Below are 12,033 nucleotides of genomic sequence, written 5' to 3'. Positions count from 1 at the left end.
GAAGACCCATTGTACATTTATCAAGCAATCATCAGACGGTTTATAGAAGTTTTGAAATGTTTTCAACTTGTACGATCTACTATTAAGGTTATCACTGTTTAAGTTGTTGAAATTTAATTAATTTATTAATAATATGCCCCTACGGTAATTTTTGAAGGTGGTTATTTCACCTTCACTACAACACTCCTATTTAAAAAAATTTTCCGCTAGTTAAATGTAGCTAAAATTTCAAAGAAAAAAACTATTACAGTGCTAGCTCGCTATCTCGTTGTTGAGTCTCTGCTCAGATCGTCATTATCGTCCGTCATTGTAGTTGCGAGCGAAATAGGAACTTAATTGTCCCGGTAGTTCTAAGACGCGACAACAATGCAATGCGTCTACGCGTTAATTATTAGTGATGATAATAATTAAGAGTAGACGCGTTGATTCAGTTCAATTAAGAGCTAACTAAACAAAAGCTATTGAATTAAAAAGTAGTTATTGAACAACTAAACAATTTCATCACTCTAATGAAAATGTATTTATGGTATGGAATCGGTGAATGGCCGATTATGTTGCCCGTGCTATTCTCCACCGGGCCTGCTTGTAGCACGATTGAGGCCTTCCTGAAAAATAAAATTATAGTCCTGAAATCGCCCTCTCGTTCTGTTTCCAAAGCGTTTAGTGAGTTTTTTTTTCCAAGTGTACACACGAGAAGATAGCTGGAGCCCGTTTCGGCCTGTCAAATATAAAGAAATGAACGAAAATTAACAGCGTAACTTAACAATGTAGCACTTTCATACAGTGTTACAATGCATGTAGTGCATTAAGTCAAATAAACAAGGGAAATATAATTTTAGCAAAAAAAAACGTTCCTTGGCAAGCGTTTAAACGATTTTGGGCGTTGGATTGAAACGTTGCGTACAAGAGAAGCTGCGCTTCGTGCGGGCGCTCTGAATAATGGCAGCGTAAATAACCGTTTCCTAGATGGGTTAATGCAGTTTATCCTGATTATATTGAATATATATTTAACGCACATTTCCTTTTCTTGTCTAACGATGGCAACGCACAGATTGTACTCAGCGAACTCTCGTCATGAGGCACTAAACCTCAGCATAAAGCACCGAAATTATGTTACCAAATAATACAGCTAATATTGGACTGCATTTAAGGTCTGCCTAAGGACGAGAAGGAAATTTGCTTGCAGACGAGTGCTGATGGGGGTGAGGACGTCAAGTACCATCTAAATATAGCTGCCACTTGAATCACAAGGCGAAGCAAAGGTACTTCTTTGTTTTAGGAAACATCTTGGGACATCCATTTTTTTCGAGTGTTTTTTTTTTACTAAGCAGCACCAGCGGCTTGTAACTTGTGACGATGTCCTCATTGCCTTCTAGTTAACTTGGTATTCACAGATAGCTGAAACTCTTGAATTTATTAAATCTACCCTTCAACTTTGGTTACCCGTCCGAAACTGTATTTCCGTTGTGCAAGCTTTCCGACGCACCGCACCGTTTACGCTCTAGAGAATGCAGGTGCTGCGAATACCTTTAATCTTCTTGTCCTGGACGATGAAAACCTAGGCGACAATCCTTCGAAGAGCCTCGCACGACCAGGCCTGTTTGTCAGTCCGGCTTGCAAATACGAAAGGTTATGGCTCACGCGAAAAGCTGCTATCCAGTTCCTATAAACGATTTTGACGTAGATCCACTACAGCTAACATATTTGTTTGCTAATGGTAGGACACGTTGTGGCCTTGGTTTGACCGAGGGCATAGAGAGACTTTGTTTCATGCTTAGAGCCAGCCGTCTCATGGAATGCCTAACGGCGATACTAGATGTAAAACTTGAAACATAGAGGTAAGGCAAGCGAGAAGCTCATTTCTCACTTGAACGCTTTTGCGGAAGATACCACAAAAAGCTTTCCTGATTGCGGTCCTGCGTAACGCTATCTAATAAGATACACCTAACGACAAGGCCAGACTGAAGCCAACCTTTAAGGAAAAAGAAAAAGATCAGTTGAAAACTGACTGCATTTTATTTCTTGCCGCTGTTAGTCGCACTGCTAGATATCAACATGCTCCGCATAATCTTTGTACGTTGGAAGTACTCCACCTGTTTGCACATTTGTGTCCAGCGCACTCGCAACATCATTGAGCTAGGCGAGCAGTAAACCGCTAGAAGAGAATTTGAATACAGGGTTGACTTTTAGGGATTGTAGAGTTCATCTACCAAACTCAGCAGTCAGCTTATGTCTATAGCAGAAAAAATCACTTGGTTGCTTAGCAAACTTGGCCTTACAAACAGACGGAATCAGCAACATTCTTCGGACGTCCAGAAACGCTCTGGTCTCAAATGCAACCATTCAGGACACTCGCACTGCCTCTTGCAGGACCTAAACATTAGGCAAAGCAGGGACAATTGCCAACCTCACCGAACCAAAGAGACTCCAGAAAAAACAACTGGAGCCCAAGTGCGTTTTCTAGCCAATGGCAATCGAGACATCAACAGTTGTAGGAAAGGATTTTGCATGCTTTTTTGAAAAACATGAAGAAGCGCATGGGTATATAGAAATCCTAGGAGGTAGGACGATAGCTCTCCCAAAGACTTTCAGTTGAAATTCAAGGAGGCAATACAGCGACAGCAATACCTGTCATCATGCTTCCAAACGATGATCTGTCTGGTCCAAGCGAGAGGTGTTGCAATTTTCTTAACTTCTTAGTTCTTGGTCAGTTAACTAGATAACTAGAGCATGCTGGACTTTCTGTGATCAAGAATAACGAATTCGTTGGACTAGCAAAGTAAGTTTTTCGTTTCTACGCTTGGTAGTGCCTTGAAGAAGAGCTTCAGGCGGCTGGCCCAGCACGGAATGAAGCGTGATTTTACTTGATTTTGAATCAAGACCACCTAGGATGTCTCATGTACAGCGGGTCGTTCGATTAGTATAATGAACTGATACTGGCACAACAGCTGCTATAATACTGATGCTTTTTAGTTGCGCAGATGACAGTCGAGATTCTCCCCATAATGTTATACTATATTTATGTTGCCTCTTTTTCATTTCAGCAAACACTCCAGGGCACACATTTTTAACCCAAATATGGATATGCAAATTACGGGTAAAATGTTCGTAAAATTGTATTAACCATTTCTCCCTACATGCTTTTATTACTTTTGATTAGTACGAATGTAAACATATTCCAAGATTGACGAGCTTTTACTTATAAAAACTTATTAAAAATCGTTGCACGTTCATAGAATTTTGCTACGTACAGCCTTTCTAGGCAGCGTGATATTGTTAGCAAAGAAACCTTAACCTATTGGAGTGTCGCTATTGATGCATTGACAATATGTAACCATAAGCATTGCTTGGATACGGAAAGTCTCCATAAATGTAGGAACTAAACGATTTTCTAAATTTTTTAAATTCAACCAAAGGTTGTTTTTATTCAGTTAGAGTATATCATACATGGCAATTGAAACTGTCAACGAGTATATTACGTTCGGTAACAAACACCTAAATCAGCCGAATATGTTTGCGACCTCAGCCGTGATGTCTTCCGGAATGTGGTCTCGGTCCTCGTTGGCTCACTCGCAGACCGCCTCCACCATGGCCAAATCCGTGTCCACCCGGCCTACCTACAGCGCCGCCCCCTCTGAGTGCAGATTCTGCCCCAGTGGGTGCCGACGATTGGATTGTAACATCTGCCGGATTCTTACTTTCTGTGCCTAGTTCGTTTGTGACGACGTCTGCGTGGAAGCCCGTGTCGTCCGCGTAGTACCTAATGCAGTGTTAAATAGATTATTTGGTCACGGCTGTTGTGTAGTACGTGCCATTGGCAAGGCTTGAGCCCGAAGTGTTCATATAATTCTAAACAAAACAATATTAAGATCATGATCATTTCTTGAACATCGGTCACAACGCAGAAGGGAGGCAACGGAGATAAAGATTGGGACGACGAAATGAGATGATCTGAATAATTAGTTGGGAATCGTCAGAATGAGTATTTAGTATCCTGATGATTTGAATACAGGTATCATCTATACTCGTTCATAATTGTTAGCTAGGGAATGAAATTAGTAATATACCTGACTTGTCTTGAGCGGCCATCCGCCAGCTCCAATGTGTATTCGCCAGTAACTCGGCCGTTGGCGTCTCCCTGTTGGTTGTGGGAATGAGAACCTTCATCATCTTGCGAGGCGTAATTGAATTCGAATGGTTCTGGCGGCCCAAAATCGTCAGCGCCTCCATGGCTGTGCGAGTGTCTGCCGCCTCTTGGACGGCCCCCTTGGACAACGTTGGCTGTCAAAAGCGCTAATGCGGCGAACAGAATCACGAGCGACTTCTGTGAATTGAGTAAACATGTTACCGAGCTTATTAAACCAGTGTAGAGTTAAATGAAGGTACTCGGAAATGTCTTCGCAGTGCCCTGACAGGATGATACTTGTTCTAAAGAAGGATTGAGTATTTAATTTGTAATAAGTAACTTACACTCCTATTTTTTTCTCTCTTTAATCACTAGTTATATAGAAATATTTATTATGTTAATTAATTACCAGTCCACTGACGTACCAGTTATATAAACTAAGCTGGCATTGGATCGAACGTTAGGTCAAACAATGGCATACTCTATTGTAAGACATTGCAGTTAATACGCATACAATCATCTACAAGGATTCAAATGCTTTTCTGCTCGGATCACCGATCATCGATATAGAATCCGAGCTCTTAGGCTGTGCTGTCCATTCGTGCAAGTCAAATATGATACATATGGAAAGGACGTAATGCTCTTGCCAATTGTTTATTAGTTTCTGCTGGCTGTAAACTATCCAATAACGCGTGTACCTTAACATAGGAGCATAGGTCAGATAGGACGTGTTCTATGCTCTTACAAGAGGTAAACTCCATTCGATGCGATAAAAGTCCCCTGAAGAGTCTAAGTCTATTTGAATATATATCGACATGTCAAGGAGCTACTGCTTTCTGATGAGATGCGTTACACATTTATGAGATATATGAAGCCATCATGAATCTTGCACTCTACTGTCGTGCCGTTGTTCAGTCGATCATAGAAGGCTACAATGTATGGAGCTCAAACATAAAATTTTTCTATGAAAAAAAAAGCTTCTAGGAACGCCAACCAGAACCAACCAGGAGGTATTTTGTCAGCCACTATGTTTCGATATCATGTGGGCACCAAACATAAGCTGTATAAGTAGGTCATTTTTTTAGGAAGCTTTTAGTAATACAATGCGATCTACAACTAAGTTCCGATAAAGGGATCAAAACAGCAATGTAACATTATGGAACAGGTGTCTGTTAAGGTTCCAGTACAATCAATAATGAAGGGCATATAATAGCAAGTAAACATTTCTGATCGCACTCGTATATAACAGGTCTCTATAAAAGAATTGCAGAAATATGCCGAAAAAAAAAGGTTTTATTTGCTACAAATTACTACAAGTTAAACTTGTATAATGCTAACCAGGTCAGCCGTGCTGACCAAATTCAGATATTTAGATAGGACAAACAATATAAATCGGTGGATTAATTGGCACGATCTCACTCTAAATTTCTAACGTTCGTTATGTATGCCCGAATATTTATCAACATCATAGATTTCGTAAACTAAATAAGTTTTAAATTTAATTAAATTTGGCTTGAAGGAAAAAGCGGATAACCAAATACAATTGTGTCTCTGTGCCGTATAATAAAATGTTTTTGACTCTTTGACTTTGACATCTTCAATTAATACGCACTTTTTTTTTTACCTGACCTTTGAAGAAAAGTGTGACGACTTTCTCTCTACCTTATAACAAAACAAAGAACAGATTGATGCTAAGCAATTGTATCTAGCATGACGATCGAATATAACTATAATAAAGGTAAATGAAAATTAGTTAATTTGTACCGACTTACAAATCACTCTTCAGTTCTTACGGCGGTTTTTCGAGAGCAGCAGTGGGGCCCTCTGCTTTTTTTTGTACCGATGCACTTGTTGGTACTAGTTAACATTGAAGTACATACGCATGCAAGATCTCAGTCATTCAACCATTATGACCAGTGCGATACAACAGTAACTAGCTACAAATTCAGTAAATCAGATGACACCTGAACAGCAGTCATGCAGGTAGCCATTGAGGATAAATGACTTCAGAAGATTGATAGACGACTAATCATATAAAGAAATAGTAGAGAAGGAAGAGTACAGACACTCAACAGAGATACATTAAATAGTCTAAGTGGGTATCGCGTTTGTGATAACTCTCAGCAAGAATTTCATTTGCTTGCCTATGGCCAATGTTCCTGGAGAGCTAGGATTTGTGGAACTTACTTCATTTACACTGATGACGTTCGTCACTCACCATACTGTGTCGATGACAATTGATGATGAGTACAGAGGCAGAGACTTCGCAAACGTTTTTTTTTTTTGTTATAGAAACTTCAACGCTCGTCGATCTCCGTTGGAGAACTTGTGATATCCGTGACTGTTATGCTGCTTTTATGTATCTCGCAGGAAGGATCGTTGCCTCTCGCCACCGTTGGCTATCGTATGGAAAGTTTCTGAGCTGAACAACAATAAAAAAAAAATGAAGTTTGTGATGAAAATTTGAAGCATTGCCTCACCCATTCTCCCCATGTACCCGGCTCGCTATATGGTATTGTCAGATCCTAAGTAAGCCTCCCCCAACGACTTCATGATGGCGCATTAGCTAAACGCCGCTGGGACAAGCAAGTTTCAGTGACATTGAAATAAATTACACCTGTAAGCGTTGCAGTGCGTTGTGTATGCTCTAGTACTTTGATAAATTTCATCAGAGAAAACCTATTCTGACTCGTTTAACAGTATCTGTTTCTAATTGGATATTATTTTAATGGGTTCAGAGTGTGTAATTAAGGATCTCTTATACATGACTTGCCCTCGTTTACTCCCATAACAGATTAATCAAATATAAAATTTTTTCAACCGCGTTTGCTAACATATGCTCAGACTCGATTCAGCCTACAAAATAACTAGGCGAACGCTTTATCATTCTTTTTTTTAATGAAAACGTAGATGTAGACCAGTATGATTCAGGCTGACATCAAGGCTACTTTGAATCATAAATCCATATAATAGCTTTAGCAAATGCACAGACATCCTACATGTATCAGTTATATACTACTTTGGGGCAAATTAAATCATATTTTGTTTTGTTATATTGCATTTTTTATGATGGCGGATAGTATAAATATTGGAACTGGACTTGAGCGGTAACAGCTGTGGTTCAACTTCGAAAATCAGGGTACAAAACGAAACTGAACGTGTCAGGCTTCTTCTGAAGAATACAACAGCTATCATGGTCACCTACCAGGCGGACTTTGCCACACAAAAAGGACGCACCTGCTTCTCTCAATGCGGCATTTTCCTTCTTAACCTAATTAAAATGTGCGTAACTACCTGTTAGAATATATAATCGATATTGCCTGTCTCTATCAAATTTGTACGTTCTAACTGCGCTAATTCGTTCATTCGGAACCTCGAATGAAAAAAACCGGCACAGACGACGTTGCAATACAATGGAGGTGGACACTTTTGTCGATGGGTTAAAAGTAACTTGAAAAAGCCCCTAGTTCTCAGGGTAAGTGAAATATCCAGAATTTATTTATATCTATTTATTTTATTATCAATAGATGGTAATAGTTCAGCTATCAAGTTAGTTTAACTAATATTTAACTTAATGTTAAAAGGCAATGAAAAACTTTTAGATATGTAAGACAGTAATTGCTTATATTAACATACTACATCGGACTGATTGGTGCCGGAAGGACAGTAAACTATAGACCCAAGTCGCAGTTTAATTTGAGTAGACATGTATCAAATGAAATCATTGTGACGTTAGAATAATAGCCATGACTATTATCTAACTAGTAAAGCGGTGCGCTGATGTGAAACGATGTTCGGCCTTTCCGCAAAGGTCAAGAAACCAGCTAGGGTTTTTAATTGTAATCTCACAAAGTTTAGCTTTCCATTAACAGGAAATCGTCCGCCGATGGCCCGTAGAGGGCTCTACTCCTGAGAAAACTGATAGCTAATTAAAAATTCCTCTTTTTTTTGCGTTTCCAGTATTAGAGGAAGGGAACGGAACTTGAATCATATTAATGATGCTTCGTACTTTTGAAAATAAAAAGTTTAGATTCAGTTGGAACGGAGATGGAAGCTTATGAATACAGACTCAATTAGTTCCGATTGGAACTTGCGTTTTAGTTTAGTCGATATTGTCCTGAATAAGGATAAAAATAGAAAGAACAAAGTCTAAACTATATTGTTTACTAAATAATCGCCCCTCAATTTGGAATCAGTGAATACCGTACTGATACAACCCGTAAGCTATGCCTTAAGAACTAGCAGACTCTGCGATTCCTATAACGGTAGATATGAAAGTTCTTGTACGACCCTTGATCCGTATATTATTGGTAATGCTTTCATCATGGCAAAACTAAGTTCCCTTGCCGTGACCGTGTGTTAACAGCTATGCGATAGCGGGGGTATCGTCATATATCCTGTAAAGCAACATCGCTAAAGCAGAAGCTCATTTAGGTAAATTATAGATAACACAACTATTGATTGCCGTAGTAGAAGGTAGAAAGCCGTATGAATGAATAAAAAATCGACTTAGAGCACCCATTCAGTCCAAGCCGGCTTTATAACCAACTCCGAAGAATTATATTTTTGGCCGTTTTAACTGCCATATATTTAGTACGTTAGGGTATCACGATGTGAACGGGTTTAAAGAAAGCATTTTAAAAAGACATATTCGGACGCTTCTATTTGGACCATAGTTGAAGGAAATATCGACGTAACTAGCAGTTACATGAAATAGTTTTTAAGCAAATATACAATAGTACCTGATCGTGAATACTGCTGCAGACTAGTGGAAAAGACAGTTACTCGCCCGAGAAGCCTGATGCAGACTGGATGAGAAATTGGATCAAACAAATCAGATTATGATTATAATTACTAATTACCAATTTATTTCATCGGTATTTTTTTTCTGTTTTACTGTAATTCTTCTTCTGACAGAAGAAAGAAAGTTGAGTGTCCATTAAACATTGAATCATTAACGTGCCTTTGATTAAATCTGCCGACAAAAAACATCTCCAGCGCCTCATCAAACGTTCCAATATGATCGAAATCAATGGGGAAGCCTTGTCACAGGATATTTAATAGAAGCTAGGACTACTTTGCTGGGATACAACAGTTGAAATACGTTAAAGTTGTTTTCTGTGAATTAACTGTGCGATTGGATGAGCACCAAAGCAACGAGAGGACGAGCTTCTTACTCCAAATGGCTTTGTTTTTTTCACTATAATCTCCTTAATAACTTCGGTCTGAACAAAACCCCTCAGACTTTCGTAAATCACCTCGTACGATGCTTAATAAATTTGGTATTATGGAATATTATTTAAAAACTGATTCACTGAGAAATATACTCAACCGCTATGCGTTCCGAATTGAATTCGTTACCAAACAATAATATTAAACAAGGAGTTAATATATTAATGTCGTACTTGCCAGCGGTAGGCGATGGATGTTTAAATGTTGCCTGAAGTTTTTAACGTTGATACTCTTTTCTATGTTTTTCCAACTTGAAGCTAGGGGAGTAGACCTTCCGGTGCCTCGTTATATCCATCCATTTCGTTCTACTTTTACTCGGACTCTGCAGTGTTTATGCAGCTCTCTGACCTTTTTTGTTTGGCCTTTTTTGTTGAGAATTTTGGACGTCTTATACAAGCGACAAAAAAACAAACGGAAGACATTTTATCGGAGCTGTTTTCTTTTGGAAATTATCTACCAATTCACAAAGCAACCTTACAAGACAATGGGAGTCTACATTGTTTTTATATTTCAATATAAAATAATACGCTACATTGCACGTAACATATCCATTTTTAAATAACATTGTTTTGTAAGTATTCTATCTCAGCGTTCTAATTTCTATTTAACGATAGTCCTCTCGATATTGTTTAAGCTGGGTTTGTTAGAATCCTATAGATTCGTTAGCATAAAAAATTATTCCAGAATCGGCCATGTTTCTGACACCAAAGGGGATTAGCATTGTTTTTCATACTTTTCTGCGTGGAAAAATGCTTGTGCTTCATTGTACTGTTTATCAAGATAGTTGTGCTCCTAACTGCCATATTCCACCCTTGAACTTGACATCATCGCTATCTTCTTGACGTTATTGAACATGAGGATGATCTATAAGTCTATCGTTAGTGTCGTCACTAAACGCTTGATGAAAGCTGAATGATACTATCGACTAACAACACATGTATACAAGTTCTTAAACATGATTCATTGTATGAACTCTCAACTAAACAAAAGAAAATTTGCTATATTAAGAAACTATGTGGAGGTCACATTGCCGTTCAGTCATTGCACACAAATCGGTTGAAACGCTCTTAAAGATTCAAGTCTGTTTCAGAAACGTTTGCGCCTAATTAAACAAACATTCGATAGTATCTGTCTATAGATGCTACACTCATAGAACGTGTAAACAAACAATGTATCTCTGTCGGACATCTTTTCTGTAATTTGTTCAGCTGTGAAATACATAGGCGCAGAATTTTTTCTATTCTTCTTAATGACAAACTGCCTGTAGGCGCGATCACTTTTTCCCGCCTTCTTTACTGTAGTCAATGTACAAGAGCCCCTTTTGAGAACCAGACGCCCCTTTCGGGTTTAGACAGTGCCTGGATAAAACGCAAAGTTTTATCCAAGCACTGTCTATTAAAAGTTGTGGATCCGTATGTTAGTGGCAGGTCTAAAACAGTTACAATAGCGAAACCCGTTTCCCTCCCTGCTTTTCTCGTAAAGCGTTTGCAGTGTCATTTCCGACAAGATTCGCGAATGCCAGGAGCAGTTGTTAGGCTCATCGTATTTGTCGAATTTTAGGCCCGAACTATTTATCGTTCGGCGCATGCTTGCATAGGTCCTAGAATAAAAAAAAAAAAGCTGGCAACATGTATGTTTCAAATATCGTTTCACTGGTCCATGTCGTCTAACAGTGAATATACTCTTCTAGCCGCGCATGCGAACCGCTGAACATCACATGAGTAAGGTTCACCTAGCTAACATCCACATGATTAGAAACAAAAGACATGGATAGTCTCGAAGGCAGTGGTCGGTGCTCTAAAATAAAAGGAACGTTTGAAAGGATGTGCTGGTTAGAAGAACCGGGGGGCAGTAGCAGTGGGTACTGAAAATTTCGATCCTGCCAAACGCTAAGAACATTCTTGCATGACATATAATTTATTGGAACGTTAGAGTTAATAGTTTATGCTTATTAACTCGATTATTTATATCAATTTTAGATAAGTAAAGAAAATTTGCTATATTAAGAAACTATGTGGAGATCACGTTAAAGTTGCGGTTTCTCAAATCTCTTAACGATTCAAATCAGGTCGAACATTCTGCTGTGTTTGCGACTAATGGCCCTTTAAAGCGTATGTATGATAGATATACAGGACCTTAGTCTTATTTAAATAAAATCTTTTCTGTATAAGAAAAATATACACCGATTCGAGTAGTGCTCTTATATATATATATATATATATATATAATTTAGAAACAAGGACATCAGTTTTAACAGAAAATAAGGTCCATTTCAGGGGACCGCTTTGCGTATATCTAAATGTGTTTCAAACGAGAAAATTTCCTACCTAGATCAAAGGCAAATTTCATATGATCCTAAATCGAGGTAACTTATTATTCATAGGATATATTCCATGTTTTGTTTAAATACCTAAATATGTTTTTCAATTTACTGATCACCGCGCTCTAGCTAGTTTTCTTTTGTTCTCGAACAAAAGGTGGATTGAAAGTTTTTTGGCGTTTCAGTACAGACTCACGGATAAACAATCATTGTATACTTTACAGGTAGAAGTAAAAGTTACGTATAGATAAAAGAGACAAGGAAATCGTATTAATCTCTATATTCCGGACCAGATTAGAGCCCGCAATGTTTCGGAGCTGAACAGGTGGTGGGGTGACTGGCGCGTACTCCAGCC

At 38.6% G+C, this 12,033-nt stretch overlaps 1 protein-coding gene across 1 annotated transcript; it reads right to left on the bottom strand.

Annotated features, from left to right (window-relative positions):
- Positions 1-3,387: 3,387 nt before the first annotated feature.
- Positions 3,388-6,478, bottom strand: LOC111271278 (cuticle protein 16.8). Its single transcript, XM_022851977.2, has 3 exons — positions 6,345-6,478; positions 4,068-4,324; positions 3,388-3,760 (listed from the first exon to the last, which is right to left on the bottom strand). Exons 1-3 carry the CDS (start codon positions 6,345-6,347, stop codon positions 3,523-3,525), a joined length of 498 nt encoding a protein of 165 aa, XP_022707712.1. The 5' UTR covers positions 6,348-6,478; the 3' UTR covers positions 3,388-3,522.
- Between the last annotated feature and the right edge of the window lie 5,555 nt (positions 6,479-12,033).

The sequence above is a fragment of the Varroa jacobsoni genome, unplaced genomic scaffold (genome assembly GCF_002532875.2).
Source record: "Varroa jacobsoni isolate VJ856 unplaced genomic scaffold, vjacob_1.0 scaffold_168, whole genome shotgun sequence".
Lineage (NCBI taxonomy): Eukaryota > Metazoa > Arthropoda > Arachnida > Mesostigmata > Varroidae > Varroa > Varroa jacobsoni.
Note: the sequence above shows the minus strand (reverse complement) of the source record. Positions and strands in the feature narration are given on the sequence as shown.

What these genes read in the sequence shown, in the direction of transcription:
- LOC111271278 (XM_022851977.2), bottom strand. An exon ending in GGCCGCTCAAGACAAGTCAG is followed by an intron (nt 3,761 to 4,067) that starts GTATATTACTAA and finishes ACACTGCATTAG; the next exon opens with GTACTACGCGGACGACACGG.